General features: G+C 52.9%; 1 protein-coding gene across 20 annotated transcripts in view; it reads left to right on the top strand.

Moving 5' to 3' along the window:
• The window catches only part of Nfasc (neurofascin), a 178,223-nt gene that overhangs the window by 152,670 nt on the left and 9,032 nt on the right, over positions 1-16,521 (top strand). For 9 of the 20 annotated variants that reach the window (XR_013043249.1, XM_015986753.3, XM_076547373.1 and 6 more), the window contains 5 exons: positions 2,157-2,399; positions 6,097-6,213; positions 7,433-7,585; positions 14,010-14,141; positions 16,381-16,450. Coding sequence is in view for 18 of the 20 variants with exons in the window: in XM_015986753.3 (XP_015842239.1) it covers positions 2,157-2,399; positions 6,097-6,213; positions 7,433-7,585; positions 14,010-14,141; positions 16,381-16,450 (715 nt within the window). In the remaining 2 variants the exon portion in view is untranslated. Of the gene's footprint in view, positions 1-2,156; positions 2,400-6,096; positions 6,214-7,432; positions 7,586-14,009; positions 14,142-16,380; positions 16,451-16,521 lie in introns of those variants that run through there. The other 11 variants (XM_076547376.1, XM_006993242.4, XM_042258141.2 and 8 more) reach the window with 3 other exon arrangements.

Genomic DNA, 16,521 nt, shown 5'->3' with positions numbered 1-16,521 from the left:
TCCCCATGGACGCTTCTCACCCTTGTCTTCAAGCTGCTGAACCAAGTTGGAAAGCCATTCAGCATTTCTGTCCCAAGGGCATTTGCTGGACTGCCCTGGAAAGCGTGCGGCTCAGAGGGAGTAGGAGAGATGTGAGTGTGTGTCCCTGTTAAAGGGTTCGGTCACAGGAGGGCTTTGAGGAAAATGGACTTGGACTCGTGGACCCTGGAAAATGTACAGCTACTGTACCTGAGGGAAAGGAAGCCCAGGTCCCTGAGCTATATGATGGGGCAGGGCAGGGACCCAAGTTACAAGGAGTGAGTGGTTCCTCGTGGCACCTTTTGGGGAGTCACAGAAAAGAGGGCCTTGTGTACATTTCATCTGCCAAAAAGTACTAGAAAACACATCGTTCATAAAGAACTAAGTGAGAGCTGCTTTGCTTGGAGGGACAGAATCTCTGTCTGTCACTCGTGGCCAAGGTCATGGTGGACAGGGGACCAGCCCTGAGGTAGTTGATCTTCGCCTTCCCGTCTCTCCACATTTCTGTTTCCACAAGCATGTTGGTGGGTAGATAAAGCCAATCCCTTTGTGTGGAGTGTTAAGAGTTGACTTTCTGGCCTAGGGCTGAACACACCCCTGAAAAAGACAAGAGAGGAAGGCTTGTCTCCGCTCCCTGCCCCCACCTTACCCGCCCCTCCCCATGCTTTCTTGATGCCTGAAAGTTGACTAGAGTTAGGGGAATACAGTGTTATTGACTTGGAATGTCCCTTGGATTCTCTAAGATGTAATGGACAGTTCTCTTCCCAGTGAGTCTTTATAGTCCCCACACTTAGGGCCATTAATAGCTCTGATTTTACAAGTAGGGAAGCTTCAGGAGCCTTGAAAATGTGTCCTTCTTCCCAATAGGGGCTTATAGTACCAGCGCCCCAGGGAAGACCATAAGTCGGTTCCTAGTAGAAATGGCTGAGGCTCAGAAACCTGATTCTCCCAGGGAAAGTTTCCCCCCTTCCATCCCTGACCGAACCCTTCTGTGAGGATGGGAGAAGTGAGGGATATTATTTCCCAGGATTTCTGGACATTGGAGGCAGAGTGAGATATCACGCTTCCTCAGAAGTTAGGGTCACCGTTTGTGTCTGTGCCCTTGCCTACTGCCAACACCAGAAAGTGAACGATGGTCAGATCGTGAGCAGTGATGTCACAAGAGAGAGAGAGAGAGCTCTGCCCTGACTCGCCTGGTCATCCTCACACTGTGAGTCTTAACAAATCCTGACCTTGGAAATAAGGAGAGGAGGCCCCTTGCCAGCTTCCCTGACAGTTCTATAGAAGAAGAAGAATGGTATGAAAAAGTTGCCGCATTTGTGGGTTTAGGTCCCAGGGCCGACTAATGTGAAAAGTCCGCTTTAGATGGAGGATGAGCAAGTCAGGTCAAATATGAGCCTGGCTGTGACCCGGATGAAGATTTGCACAGAGAGGGAGCCTGGCATTTAGCTCCTTTATCACTGCAATTTGTGTGGCTTTCTGAGGCTGGGAGACTAAGGTCTCCCGTCACAGGCCACATCATCATCCATGCCAGGTTCTAATGTAAACAGGCAGGACTTGGGGTGCATGGACTCTGCGTCTCCTGGACAGAAAAGCATCACTAGAAGTTTGGGTGCAGGGGTCGGGGCAGCCGCACAGAAACCACAGACATGATAAAGGGGACTTTGGAGTGAGGGGCTGGGAGATGCAGGCTGCTCTGAGTCCCTGAAGGGCGGAGCCCAGCCACCTGCCCACGTCTCCTCCGAGTTGAGGCTCCAGAGCTGGACCCACATGATATTTCTGGATCTTTGTGGGTGGTGTGTGACCCACACTTGGTGCCATCCCTGGCACCCAATGATTCGGTGTGTGTGTCCTTCAGCCACTATCCTGGTCCCTGGTTGGATGCATGCTGGGTGCTTCAAGCTGCACAGACCATGAGAAGAAAATGAAACACAGGCCCGCTTCATTCTCTTCCTCTCCCATGGCTGTATATATAGCGGTTGCTGGGGTCCTCCTGGACCAGTGCAGATGCTTGGGAAAGCTTCTGACTTCTGAGCCCATCTTCCCACTGCGATGCCTGCCTTGCACGTGGGGGCCGGATGGACTAGCTGGGTGCTACCGGACCAACCAGACTCGGTTATTTCCAATTTCCCTCTTAGCTCCTCCCACGTTGCCCCCGACTACTGTGGGTGCCACAGGCCTTGTGAGCAGTACTGATGCTCCTGCCCTTGCTGCCACCAGTGAAGCCACAACAGTCCCCATCATTCCAACTGTCGTACCTACCACCATCGCCACTACCGTCGCCACAACTACTACAACCACTGCCGCCACCACCACCACCACCACCACCACCACCGAGAGTCTTCCCACTACCACCATTGCGACTAAGATTCACGAAACCGGTATTGTGCATTGCCCATGCTCCTGGCACCCCTTGAGCCCACCTCCTGGCTTCTCCAGACAACCCCAGACGGAGCAGTGGGCTCTGGGGTGGTGTTGACCAGCCCACCATGTTTTCCGTTGCACACTAGGCCCAGAGTCCCCACTCTGAGCACACACACGCGGTGCTCATCCACCACTCAGCACTCCTTACGCTAGTCAGATCCCGCCATCCTTCAGCAGAGCACTGGGCTTCTCAGAGAGAACCCCAGACATATTCCAGGTAGTCAGCCAGGGATGGGCACTCAAGCATAGATGTGGTGAGAAGGGATGGTTCTGATGGCTGTGTGCCTGGCCAAGAGACCTGCTGGCTACACTGTGTCTGTCCACCTCGGGGGACAGAGGCTAGAAGAAGGAGCAGGCAGTGGCTGCCATGCCACACGTCTCCGCCTCTGGAACCCCTGCCTCTTCCTTGCGCCTCTGTCCCCAAGGAATTCTTGCAGGCATCTCTTTTAAAAAGTTAGAGCATGCAGGAAATGGTGTTGCCAGGTCATGTCATAATGCCCAACAGTGCTCGGTTTCTTTTCCATTCACCCCTAAAATGTAGATCTGGAGGGAAAAATGCAAGAGTTCTGGGAATGGCCTTTAGGGTCCCTGTACTTTAAGCATAGAGCATCCTTGGAGGATTCAATCATTTCTGACTACCAAGCAAGCATCTGTCTTTTATGATCATAGAGCAGAGGGTCTCTACCTTCCTGGGCCCAGAGGGCGGCCGTAACAAGGGCACGAAGCCTCTGGAAAGACTGCCCGAGAGTACCCAGGATGCTCCCATTCCCAGAGAATCATAGGCCGACCCCCAGCCTCACCGCCTCTGACCACCCACGTATCAACCTCAGAATGTAAACGGAGGCTTGATGCTCATATTAGTATTTGCTTTAGCTCAGTTACGAGGTGTTAAGTGAACCGCAGGCAGAGGCAGGTGATTCACAGCTGACACATTCCTCAGCACTCGGAAATGCTGATATGCGTTAGAGGCACAATACCAGAATGTAAACATGCAATGTAAGGGGAAAGTCAACCCAGGAGAGAAGCCTTCTACACAATCTGATGCCATCAGTGACTTGGGGTTGCTGTCCTTTAGAGCATAGTGAGACATCTTTTTTCATCAGGGCAGGCCTTTGAATCCTTAAAGTGCTTTGAATTTAGCTAAAGTGAGCCAAGAATTCAAAAAACGATGAATCTTGCTCCCTGGCCATTCCTGACCTAGAAACATCATTCTTATACCGGGCAGGCCTGGCTTCATGACTCACAGCCCAAGTGTAGACCACGTCTGAAGCGGCAGAGAGCCTGGCCACAGCCTGGATCATGTAGAGAGCGAGCTTGGGGACAACTGTGAAGTATCTCAGCTTCCCAGGACTCTTTTTAATGAAATCCATCTTCATCTTGTCTTACATCTCAACATGCAAGGCTTCGTAACTTTTCCTTTTTCAGGGTATCCTCTGATTCATTTTTAGATTTGGGTGCTGTTCCCTAGCTCTCGTGTGCTAGGAATCCATGGAACGATACTTGCTAATCATGGCCTCCTTTGGACTTCACAATTGTGGAGAGTTTACCTTCTTGGTCTCTCCCTCCGAACACCCCAGTTCTTTAGCAGTCATTACCCTGACCCTTCTGATGGTTCCCACCTCAGAATCATCTTGGTCTCCCATTGCTTTGCTCTGTGTGTGTGACGTGTCTGTGTTACTGTGTGCATGTTAGTGTGTGTGAACGCAGGTCCGTACACGAAGCTAAGAGAACAACCCTGAGTGTTGGTGCTGGCTTCCCAACTATCTGGATCTGAGACAGGGCCTCTGGCCGTCTGCTGCTTGCTGCACGTGCTGGCCTGCAAGCGCCACTGTGTCATGTGACTCTTCTTTCAGCCTCCCATCTCTTGGTGACGCTTGTGCTTCTGTAGTCAGCTTTTATTTGGGTTTTGGAGATCTGAACTGAGTTTGACACGCTTGCGACAAGGATCTTCCTCATGGCCATCTCTCCAGCCCCTGCTGGCCTTTCCTAAAAGCAACCCCGACTGCCATTCCCTTTGAGAGCGTCAGATTTGGCTCAATATCACATTGGGGGTCAGGCTGTTTAGATGCAAATTCTCTAGGTGTGGTGCAGAGTCCTGAGGTAAGGAGCAAGAAAGACCCCCAAACCAGGGCTAATCCACTTCATTACTGCTCCAAGATCCTTGAACTTCCAGGAAGAGGGAATTACCGAAGCAGCCGATGTGATCAAAACGGACCATGCGCAGCAGAAAAGCAGCCTGTCTCCCTCCCTCCCTCCCTCCGTCCCAGGCAGCAGACTTTCTGTTGTTAGTGGAGCCTTTTGCTCAGCCCTCACTTGACACACATTGTGTTCACCTGGGGCAAACAACACCTGACAGGGTTGCGGCAGAAAACAACAACAACAACAACAAAAAAAAAAAAACACTTCTTTGAAGTGAAAAATCAGGAAATCTTTTATCACTTCCGCAGCCCTGCAGACTCAATCACATGTCAACTAGATAATGAATAAATGCATCGCCAATATTCTCTATTCATTTATGCCTGACAAGTGAGTTGGTGACAGTGCCCCCTTGCATTCTAATTAGCTACACAGGAGCCATGTTTGTAAAGCCCTTGAACTACAAGCATCCTTGCTAGTCCCTTGCTGCTAAGTCTTCGCTGGGAAATGTGGTAATCAGACTTCTGGGACTCTGGCATTTGAAGGCTGCCGCCATCCTCCTGTATATACGCGCTATGGTTTCAGACAGCACCGTGCCTTTGATAAAGTGGCTCCCGGCCCCCAGGTGCTTGATAATTAATGTCCTCTTTGTTACAAGGAGATCAAGGCTCCGTGGCCCTGTGGCCAAGAAGCCAACAAGCGGAGTTCTTCTGATATAGAGAACACTAAGGGCTGGATGCCGGGGGAAGCCCATCCTCTTTGGGTCCCATCTAGCCTGTGTCAGGGGCATCCACGCTGACTGTTCTCGGGACTCTTGAGGTTCTAGGCCACAATACAGGCCATCTAGGCTCTCATTGACCAGAGGGCCTCAGATCAAAGTCACCTGATTAGTATTCTCTAGCTTCAGGAAGCCAGGAGCGTTTTCCTGTGTTTAATCACATCCCTACGATCTCATTCTTACATGGTTTTCTTTGGGTGGTACTCAGGATAGAACGTGCATTGCCAGCAAGCACCCCAGTACTGAGCCGTACCCCCAAGGCACTCCTGCTTGATTTTCAAAGGCAGCCCCTCTCCTTCCAGTTGAGAAGGAGGAAAACCCGCTCTGTTCCCTTCTGCCAGCATCCTGACCGCGGGGCCTGTTTCTTTGCCCCTGTTCACATCTATGACAAGGGATCTAAAAAGGGAATCAATCCCGATTAGAGCCTCCAGTGGTGTGACTGGAAACCCACTCTTGTTCCTGACCCCTTCTTGTGAGGAAAGAGAGACAACTTCCAGATCCCCTTCCCACGCAGACAGGGTCCCCCGGCTGCTCCTGCGCATCCCTGGGTACCTTTGGCCTGGCTCGCAAGCCTGCAGCCCGCAGCTCTGTTGGGCCTCGTGCACAGCGGCTCCTGACTCCCCCCCCCTTTCCCAGCAGCCTCTGGGTGTGAGAGTAGGCGCGTGTGTGAACGTGCCCCTCTGAGTCTCCTGTGCTCCCTCCCTCCTCACCACTAACTCCTCTTCTAACCCGTCCACCAGCCCCCGACGAGCAGTCCATTTGGAACGTCACGGTGCTCCCCAACAGTAAATGGGCCAACATCACCTGGAAGCACAATTTCAGGCCTGGAACTGACTTTGTGGTTGAGTACATCGACAGTAAGCATTGCTATGTGGGGTGGGGGCGGCGGCCGGCCGTGGTGCAGCCGTGGCGGGGAGTGGTAGACGCCCATTAAGGAGATCCTGTTGAACTCCCCCAGGCTTAGAAGCCTTTTAGCCTGGCTTCGCTGTGGTCTCGTGAAATCGATCCCTGCCCGAGATAGGAGAGGCGGAAGGAGACTTGAACGGGAAAGGGACTTCCGAAGCCATTAGCAAAGGCCTTGAATTGCGTGTGTTGTGGCGGGTCTGTGGACTGTGACCTGCGTCCACTCTTGCCCAGAATGAGGATTCTGAGTATCCAGAGAGTGAGCCAGGTCTCGTTTCTGGGTTGATCCCCTGGCCGAGACTCTGAGGGTCCCGATGCCTTCACTGCATGGGCCAGAGCACAGACCTGAGCTCTCTGTTCACAGACTAGTGGAAAGCCGCAGTCACAGACACAGACCGGACAGCTAGCGGTTCAAGGTGGGCCAGGCACTTTATCAGAGCTTGGGATTGGACTGCAGATCGCATTCCAAAGATCTGCCTTCGCTGGGCAAGGGCCCCTGGTTCTGCAGGGTGAAGCCCACACCTCTCTAGCATGTGCTAGAAGCCGTGAAGCCAATAAGCCAGTCAGAAAACCCAGCTTCCTCCCGCCAAGAACTCTTAGGACATGAAAACCTGCTGCTAGGTTCTGAGATCGGAGGGGGACTTCAGATCCTCAGGGTCTGGAGTCTCTATTTAGGTCTGGATGTTTTCAACTTCCTGCCACCGTCATGCCCTCCCACAACCCCGAGACATAGACACTCGGTCTGACATGTGAATTTGCAATGTGGCAAACAGTTCCAGACGAAACCAAGAGTGAAATGGAAGCCAAGGATCCTATCTCACCTCCATGTGAGACACTAACCACGTGACATACTAACCAGCCTGCCGGCTCTCACGCAGAAAGTCAGTCACTTCCGCGGCAGCTGACAATGCTCCAAGGCTGAGGCAGCCAATCTTGATATGCTTAGTGCTAAGACTGTGGTGAGGAAGGGAGACTTGAGGGGGAGACGTCATGTAAGAGCTAGAAGTGCATGCTGGGCGTCGGGGAGCTGCCTGTTCTGTGTGGAGGACTGGACGGGGAGCTTCAGCCCCCTTTCCACACCTCTCTGCTTTTGAGAGATGAACAGGGACCTAAACACACTCTCTCCAGCTCCTGGTGCCTGGTTGTAAGCTGACCTAGGTTTCTGTTCCCCAGGCAACCATACGAAAAAAACTATCCCTGTTAAGGCCCAGGCCCAGCCTATACAGCTGACAGACCTCTATCCCGGGATGACGTACACGTTGCGGGTGTATTCCCGGGACAACGAGGGCATCAGCAGTACCGTCATCACCTTTATGACCAGTACAGGTGAGAGGGGATCTGGCCTCGCCATCCCCCCGCGAGCATGGGCATCTCATCCTCATTCCCAGCTTCCTGCTTGTCTCTTCTTGGAAACAGGTCTCATCTCCACCCCATTCCTTGCCTTGCATGGCGTGCCTCTGGCCCGCAGGAAGTAGTCACAAGGTGTGCATGCCCCAGTGGAGAGCAAGCCGGGCTCTGAGCCAGGGGGGCTGAGTGGGGAATCAGGAAACAAAGGACTGACTAGTGAGGACAGGGGAGGCTTGGTCCCCACCACGTCTAACGTAAGGGCGTCGTGCATGCACAAACGTGGTCAGTGTGTGTGTGGACCCTGGGGTGGGGAGGGTATGCTGGAGAGTCGTGCACTCTACCCCACTGTTTGGGAGCTTGCTCTCTCCAGGTAGAATGAGTGGGTTGGGGGAGAAACCCAGGGTCTTAAATTCAGAAATCTCCTGAGCAACCAAACCTGGGACCAATGTGTATGTTCCTGCCTTCCAACATCACTGTTCCGTTTTTATTTAATTTTACTTCAAGTTTGTCCTGCCTAAAAGTAAGTGAGTTTTGGCTATTGTGTTTTTGTTTGTTTGTTTGTTTTGTTTTGTTTTGTTTTTTAATCAGGCTAGGGACAGGACCACAATCTGGCTCTGTAGCAGTTTTAAGAAGCATCTTCATTATAGCAAATGGCTAGGCTACCTAGGGCTTGGGAGGGACCGGGCTTAGAAATTTCTCTGCTGGTGGGGTTAGCTGGGAATCTGCAATCCACAGAGGCACTTGCTTGTCTGCGGGTGTGGGTTTGTGTGTATCTTTCATATCCGAGACACAGCCAGGCTGAAGCCCTGGGGCGAAAGGGGAGGTGCGGGAAGGGATTAAGCGAGAAAGGGATCAGCCTTTGCCTCTAGGGATGGCCTAGTCAGATGCGGGTTATTAGACACACAGGATGGGGTAGGGGGACCCCACAATGATTTATGTGAATTTCTGAATGTTGACTTGAATATTCATTACTATTCCCTCGCCCAGCCACATGAGGCCGATGCCGGTAGCTTGTATCCAGGGAGTCACTGTCCATCTGCACCCCTGACTCACCCTACCTCTTCTAGCCTGGTCTCTCCTGGCGTGTCTTCCCTGGTGGGCCTCTACCAGTGCCACACATTTCCAGCGCACAGAATCTGAGCGTGCAGCTCCTTGCTGAAGATGAGTCAGGTGCGCTCAGGCAGGATGTCTGAGTGAGCAGCCAGGCCATCTTGTTATGTAGGAAGCCAAGCGTCTGGACAGCTGAGCCAGCCGAACAGGTAGTTGGACTCTGACCTGGTTGGAGAGCCCAAGCTCTTGGATGTGTTTGATTTTGTTTCTTTACACACTTGAGTCTAGCTCAAGGGCAAGACGCAAAGATGATGCCCGAGGGTAGAATTCCATCCTACAGACACCGGGGAATCCAGCACTGCCTATTTTGAGAGTTTTGCCTCTCTAGGTGCTGTGGATAAGGGCTGGAGAGAAAGCCAGAGAGAAAAGGACCAGACTCTTCATTTGGGTTTGGTCTACTCTGTTTCAAGTATTAAGCATGTAGTTTGGGGTGTGTGTGTGGGGGGGGGTGATAATGGTTGATACTTGGCTCTGAGTGTTGTCATCGATACCCATTTTTCTTTCTCTGTGCCGGATCTGGAGAGGCCCTGCCTGCTTGCCTACCTTAAGAACCATAGAAGCATGTAGCACTCACAGGTCTTCCCAGACCCCTTCTCGGGCAAGCTGGAGCATCCAGGCTCCGTACCCTGTCTCTGGGTACAGGTTGTTCTCTTCCTCCTAGGCTGGCTAGAAACTCCTGTGTGCAAACCCCATGAGGAAAGGGAAGTATTTTCATCTCTGAAGTGTGTGACTGTAAACACATGTCAAAAGTTCCCTGTAGGTGGACTCCAGAGGCAAGCCCCCCCCCACCCAGATCTCTGTGTTTCATGCAAGTAAAGCTTTTCTGAACATCTCTGAGCCCCAACCACAGGTCATTTAGTCAACCACAGACCATCACTTTAGTCTGTAGATGATACGCTGCGGTGGTTCAGGAAGGAAGGAGAAGGGACTTCTGGGAACGCTAACAGGATTTCTAACCCTCACCAGAAAGATCCCATTGGGAACTTAATTACCTCCTTATTAAAGCTTCTGAAGCTAGAACCTGAGGGGCTACACATATGTGATCTGAGACTCCAACGGGCCCATCCATGCTTCACTGCTTGGATGCAGAGGCTGGCATGCGTTGGCAGCAGGCAGATCGGACATCATGGAGGCCAGAGAGACTTCAGAGTGAGACAGGTTGTATGGAGAAAGGTGACCTGGCACTTGAGAGAGAGCAGCCACATTGTGTGGGCAGGAAAGTCATCCCTGTTTTGTTCATCCATTTAGAGAATGACTTGCAATGATAAGCCTGTTGGCCAAGCCAGATTCCTCCAGCTAGACATGGGAACTGAATGAATTGTCAGGTTAGCAAATGTATTTCCCATGTTTCAAAAATAGGTTGAAGGTTGCATGAACTTTTCCAGGGAGAAGTAAAATGAACACCTGCCCCAAATTGGAATTGGCACTAAAGTCCATAGAGTGACTCATTCATGTTGTGTTTAAATAAAAAATGAGTTTATTAGCAATCATTGGCAGAGTGGTGGACAACTATGGACAGATGCCTTTTCCCCAAGTTGCCAACTGCCCCTCTTACCAAGCCTAGCACTTGATAGGACTCTGAGTCTCCAGCAGGACTGATGCAATGTGGTTTCAGTGCACTACCCAGGGTCAGGGCGGTAGAGGTGACTACAGGCTCAGACATACGGCACAGACAAAACCAGACTGAGAAAGCTATGTTTCTGCGTACTCCATCCTGGTCTCAGAAAACACTGCCCAGCCATGGGGAGGCTGGCTTATTTTGCAAAGCGTGGTACATAGAGTAGTTAGGTGGAAGCTTGCTGCAAGGCAGAGTTACTCTGGCTGTGATTGGGAAGACCAGTCTTACCTCAGGTGTGACTTAGAAAGCTTGAATGTGAAAGCTTCCAGTCCAGGGCAAGAGGCATTTGGACCTGTGCTTGCCAGGCCCAAGGTGGAAGAAGAGCAGCCCCCGCCACTTCCGGTTGGAGGTGGAGGGGTATAAATGGTATCTCTGAAGGTTGACAGGGTCAGCATCTCAGTGCCAGTTTAGCAGCTCAAGGGAGCGTGGCATGGGGGTAGCAACTCCTCGCTAAAATGACTCCCTCTCGCTCTAAGCTGGGATCATTCTAACGTTCTACTGTTTTCTGTTCTTGAGACACCAACTTGCTTTGTAGTAAGGTGTAGTCAGTTGACCGCCCCCCCCCACTTGGTTTTGTGTCTGAAGTTCGCGAGAATTTTCATCTTTTACATTTTCAATCAAGTCGGAAGCTTGACATTTCAACTTCGCCTGGTACTAGCAGGGGTGGAGCGCTCCTTTGCTTTCTAAACTGCCCCTGTAGCCACTTTCCCCAGGCACCGGGACCTTCTTTCTGAAGAGAGAGGGCATGTCGTGGAGACGGCTGCCAGAGTATCAGAACAAACACAGGGTAGATGGGAGCGCAAGCGGGTGGTTGCAGAGATGTAAACCAACCTCTCTGCAAACTGTGGGTGCCACTGTCCAAACGCAAGTGAAGTAATCCCCTCACCTACTGCCTAGGCATGGTACGTAGACAGGAGGACCCATGTGGCCACTGGCTGGTATGGGGAAAACCGAGAGTGGGCTCCCAGGTTATCTTTCTTACAGCAGGATTCAGTGGATGTGTTCATCTGCAAGGGGTCACTGGTCACTTGTTAAGTGATCGCATTATGCTGGGTACTGGGAGGTTCAAGACACCCTGTTCTCAAGAGTGGAGCAGCACAATTGGAAACCAGGACCCAGGAGACAGAACAATTAAATGTTAATTTGTGTGGACGAGGGAGAGTGAGCGCATAGTCCAGAGAAGGTGTAAATTGGAGTGATCAGAGAGGCCTGGAGGGGAGAGAATGTGAGAGGTGGTCAGAAGAGAGGGGACGGTCTAGAGTCGTAGGTAGGGTGGGGACGAGGCAGGAAGACCAGGCAGGCTTGAATTCCTTGTGGCAGGAAAGAAGAGAGGTGTTCTCTGGGTAACATATGGGAGTGGTCATGCTAACCCCACTGCACCCATGGGTGCCAAAAAGCATGGGTGCGGCACGTTGTGTGTCAGAGTTGTTTTGGAGGGATTGAAAACAGCCCTTAGATGTGGAGCAGGCATGGAAATTCAGGCCAGGAGGTTAGGGAAGAGTGTTGGACTCACAGCTGTGGAGTTGGCTGTGGGTGCAAGAGATGGTTAAAAGGATTGCCAACTGGAAGTCAAGACTTGCCTGAGGTCAGCGTCAGGGTGCAGAGGTAGGTGTGGGAGAGGTCAGCTCCCTTTGAAACAGTAGCTGAGACATGGCCGTTAGAGCGGTTGAAGTCAGCTTCCTATGAATGGGGAACAGACTTGGCAGGACCTGGAGGCCCTGAGAGATGATGGGTCCCCCTGATCGGAACAGGACTTGGGGCCGTCTCAGAAGGTCTAACCGGTCCTCCAGGGTTGTGTTTTAAGACACAGAAAGAAGAGAGAAAAGAGGAAGAAATTGAACCTGCTGGGAGTCCAGGGGTCCTTACAGGAGCAAAGGACCAAGGTGTTGCATCCCAGTGAAACTCTGGATGGGGAGAAAGGGGAAGGGAAGACCTTTGAGACATAAGGAGAGGACAGCCACAGAGGCTGTGCAGGTTCGGGATTTCCAGGTCCAGGGAAGGATGGGCAGTGTAGAGGGCAAGGAGGGAGGTTAACAGGATTACTGGACCCTGAGCAGCAAAGTCCAGCAGAACGATGAGGTGAAGTTGTGATGGGGTGGGTCTGTGTGTTCCTCTAGTTCTGGGGCAAGAGCTAAACAGTGAAGTCGTTGCCGAGAGACTCAGTGATCTTTCTCAGTAGAAAGAGCGGCCGGTGCAGAGGTCCAGAGGCAGGAACGCAAGTTAGTGGCTGAGGGGTTGGCACATGGAGAGGGATGTGGAGCTCCTGGTGACAGGGTCAGCTCTCTGTCAGAGCCTGATTGGACAAGGAATGTGGGGTGTCCTCTCAGAGCAATTAGGAGTTTCGGAAGAGTTGAAGCAAGGGAGTATTTTAACACCTCGTGTGGTCTGGGGCTGCTGCATGGGGGGACAGCAGACAGGCGCGGGATTGGAATCAGGGCTGGGCCTTTCCTCCACAGCATCTGCAGATCAAGGTGGTAACAGCCGCGGGTCTTGTGGGCTCGGCTACTTGGCAGCCAGGACTGAGGCCCCACCGAGGGCCTGCCCCTCACTCCTTTAAAGGTGTTTATGGAGAGAACCTTCTTGGAACGATGTGTTTGGCTTGGCCCTGAGAAGACTGTGAGACAGTTTCTGTATCCTACACAGGCAAAGGGTAAAATGTACCCAGGAGCTAGGGCTCAGGGTGTCACAGGTCCAGTGTGTCTCCTAGGAGGAGGCATGGTGCTGTGACTCACTCCATGGGCTGCCTTTGCCCCCAGGCCTGCTCTGGGCTCCCCTGGGATTCTGTGGATCCTTCCCTTCTTGAGTCTCGGGCCCCCTGAAAGGCTGTGTTTCAGGAAGTATCCCCTTTGGCCTCTCTCTAGTCTACAGAAAGAAGGGTGAGTGGATACCCAGCCCATTCTCCCACAACCCCAAATCCCCAGGCCCTGGACATCATGGACACGTTCAAAGGACTCTTGGGCTCCTGCCCTCCCATACACCTGCATTCCCTTCAGACCACAAAGGGATCTGTGAGATGATCTCCCCAGCAAAGAAGGCAGGTTGGCTTGTCACAGCCCACCAGGAGCAATTCCCTGGGAGGTGACCTGAAGTCGCAGACCCAGCATCACTGCCTGCCTGACCTGGGCACCTGGGCCTGAATTATCTGCCTGCTGTCAGAGAGCACACAGTCCAGCTGGGGAGACTTGCAAAGGCACAGGGCCACCTGAACCTCCATCTGGCTCAGGAGCCGCTGCCAAAGCCTGGTGGACGAAGAGGCTGTGCCTGCCCGCAAGGTGTCCTCCAGCAGGGTTAAGCAGCGTGGCCACGCTCAGCCCCCTGACAGGTACCACGCAGGCCCACCATTCGCCAGAACTGTGCTGCCACACGCCATCACCCAGTCTCACCAGGCTGTGGTCAGCACGTGCAGTCTCATGTAATGCCGCGTGCCTCCTCTTTAGTCAACGTCTCCATCCTACAGGGCCCTGCCCCGCCTTCTGCTTCTCCGCTCCCTGCACCCCTTTTCTTTGCCTCTTTTCGTTCCTTAACCGTTTTCTTTCGTCCCTTGAGCAGGGCAGCTAGGTGGTAGCAATAGGCTCTGGGACAAACCTGCCCGGCAGCTGTGTGCCTCCCCCCACCTTCCCCCTCCCCCCCTCCCCCAGCCGCGGCTCACCGTTTGCTTCCCACCCTCCCCGCCAGCTTACACCAATAACCAGGCAGACATCGCCACCCAGGGCTGGTTCATCGGGCTCATGTGTGCCATTGCCCTTCTGGTGCTGATCCTGCTCATCGTCTGCTTCATCAAGAGGAGCCGCGGTGGCAAGTACCCAGGTGAGATGAGGGGGACAGGTGCTCAGGCCCCCCTCCTGTGGGCCACCAGGCCCCCACCAGATCCAGGCCTCCGGGCTCTGCTCTCCCAGGCCGGTGGCACATTTGGCTTATTTCTTAGACGCTGCCAGCAAACAACTGAGTTGATTGTATTTGCCCCCGGGGTGAATGGACGCTGCAGTCGAGGCTGCTCCAGGGAGACATGGAAGGAACCCTGGCTCCTACTGAGGTGGCCTGCCTCCCCTTGACTTATCTCCTATCTGCTGGGCAAAGTGGCTTTCTTCAGTCTGAGAGTCGTTAAGACGCCGGGTCAGGGCAGAGATAGGGAAGTGAGTGGAAATGGAGAGTAGGGGGCCAGGCGGAAGCAGCATGATCAAGAGAGAATCCACGTGGTGGGCCACACCCTGCTGAGGCCTGTCTCACAGTGCCTGTCCCCACAGACTTAGCTGCTCTGGGGACAGGCTATGCTGATGACAGACACCCTGGCCCTTCCTTAAAGTCCCACAGAAACGCGTCTCTTCTGTACCTCGAGGGCCTTCAGTGTCAAAGACAAGGACCTCTCCATTCTTGTTTCAGAAAATAATGATTTTTATTTTTTTCAAATGGGCAGGGGAGCCATCTGGCTGTGACAGGGTGGGTAAGGGGACGGGAGACGGGTTGACAGAGAACCCGGGAGTAGCCACCCTGTTGAAGTGGGGGATGGAACTGTTTCCGCCCTAGAGCCCCAGCACCAGACACATTCCCCAGATGCTCCTTTCTCCCGGGGCGGGCTAACTCAAATGAAGCACGTAGGAGCAGGAAAAATGGAGTCTCCTTCGTTCGCTGCCCAGGACCCACAGACCCTTGGGTCCTGAAGCTTATGCCGCTGCCAGGTGAGGGAGGGTAGGAATTTAGTTCCTTGTTGGTGAGCGGTGAATTCTTTCACTTCGTTCCACTATATTTAGACTGTTTTTCTTCTGCAAGAGAGAAAGCCAGAGCTGGATAGAGGTCCAGACATGGGGCACTTACTGAGTCAGGGGGACCTGGACCCTTGGTGAAGGAATTCACCAGATAAACTTAGAGCCTGCCTTTGCCCAGAAAGTGCCCCAGCCCAGAAAGTTCTCTCAAGCCAGCCCCCTTACCCCCAACTTTGGGGTAAGCACCTCATACAGTAAGAAGACAAACGACCCAGGAACCAGGGCATGGACTCTAGTTTTTGCTCTTCCTGGAACTGCTCATCCTGTGGCCTGTTCTCACCTCCTAAATGGGTTGGTTATCCCATTCGGGCATCACAAAGTCCCTCATGGAAGCACCTATGGTATGCCAGGCTCAGTGCCAGATGCTAAGAATACAGGGGGAGATAACCGACTTCAGTATTACAACTAGCTCAGAGGGACCAACCACGGCACAGCAGGACAGGCCTTGGATGTCATCATCCCAGAAGCTGTGGGGGGAGGGGGAGCCAGCAAGAGGCTCCCGAGAGAGCACCTTCATCCCACAGACACAGGAAGCAGCCCCCTCTAAGCATTCTGCTCGGGGCTTTGGAGAAACACAGTCCCCCACCCTGAAGGAGAAAGCTAACTTCTGTCACCAGTGAGGAAATATATAAGATCATTCTAACGCAGAGCAAACTGAGAAAGGCCCGAACAAAGGAGCATTTGCCTTTGGCAGAGAAAAGGATGACATCTCTGGTTTGTTAGGACAACTTGATGGAAAAATGGCAGGGAGTTGAGAGGCTTGTCAGCTGGGGTGTAAAGACCTCTTGGGGTGTGAAGGAGGCAGAAGCAGCAACTGACTGAGCCTGGGGCATTGATAGTGCTTTGTTAAAAGGAAGCTTGTCACTGACTGTCACTGAGCCCAAGATGGTGTCTGGGGTGCGGTGTAGGTGGGTGCGTGCACTTGTACACGGATACCAAAAGAGGATGTTGACTGTCCTGCTCTGTCATCCTCTGCCTTATTCCTTCGAGACAGGGTCTCTCACTGAGCCTGGAGCTAGGCTGGTCCCAGGAGTCCTGTGCCCGGCCCCACAGCTCCAGAGTGATGGGCACACACAGCAACACCTGCCTTTTTACGTGGGTGCTGTGACTCAAACTCGGGGGACTCTCAAGCTTGTACAGCAAGTGCTCTTAGCCACTGAGCCGTCTCTCCAGACCCCAAGGTGATGATGTCCTTGGGCCCTGTGTTCAGACGCACCCTGGAGAATAGAGACCTCCTTCTTAATCATCCCATCTGTCTGTCTGTCTGTCTTCTCTTTACCGACCAGTGAGAGAAAAGAAGGATGTCCCCCTGGGCCCTGAAGACCCCAAAGAAGAAGATGGCTCCTTTGACTACAGGTGACTGATCTCCTTACCCCCTGGGTAACTGTCCTTGCTGCTCAGAGGTGGCTGCTGCCTACAGCAGCCAC

Source organism: Peromyscus maniculatus, chromosome 11 (assembly GCF_049852395.1).
Source record: "Peromyscus maniculatus bairdii isolate BWxNUB_F1_BW_parent chromosome 11, HU_Pman_BW_mat_3.1, whole genome shotgun sequence".
NCBI classification, from domain to species: Eukaryota; Metazoa; Chordata; class Mammalia; order Rodentia; family Cricetidae; genus Peromyscus; species Peromyscus maniculatus.
This window is presented reverse-complemented; position numbering and strand designations above follow the sequence as displayed.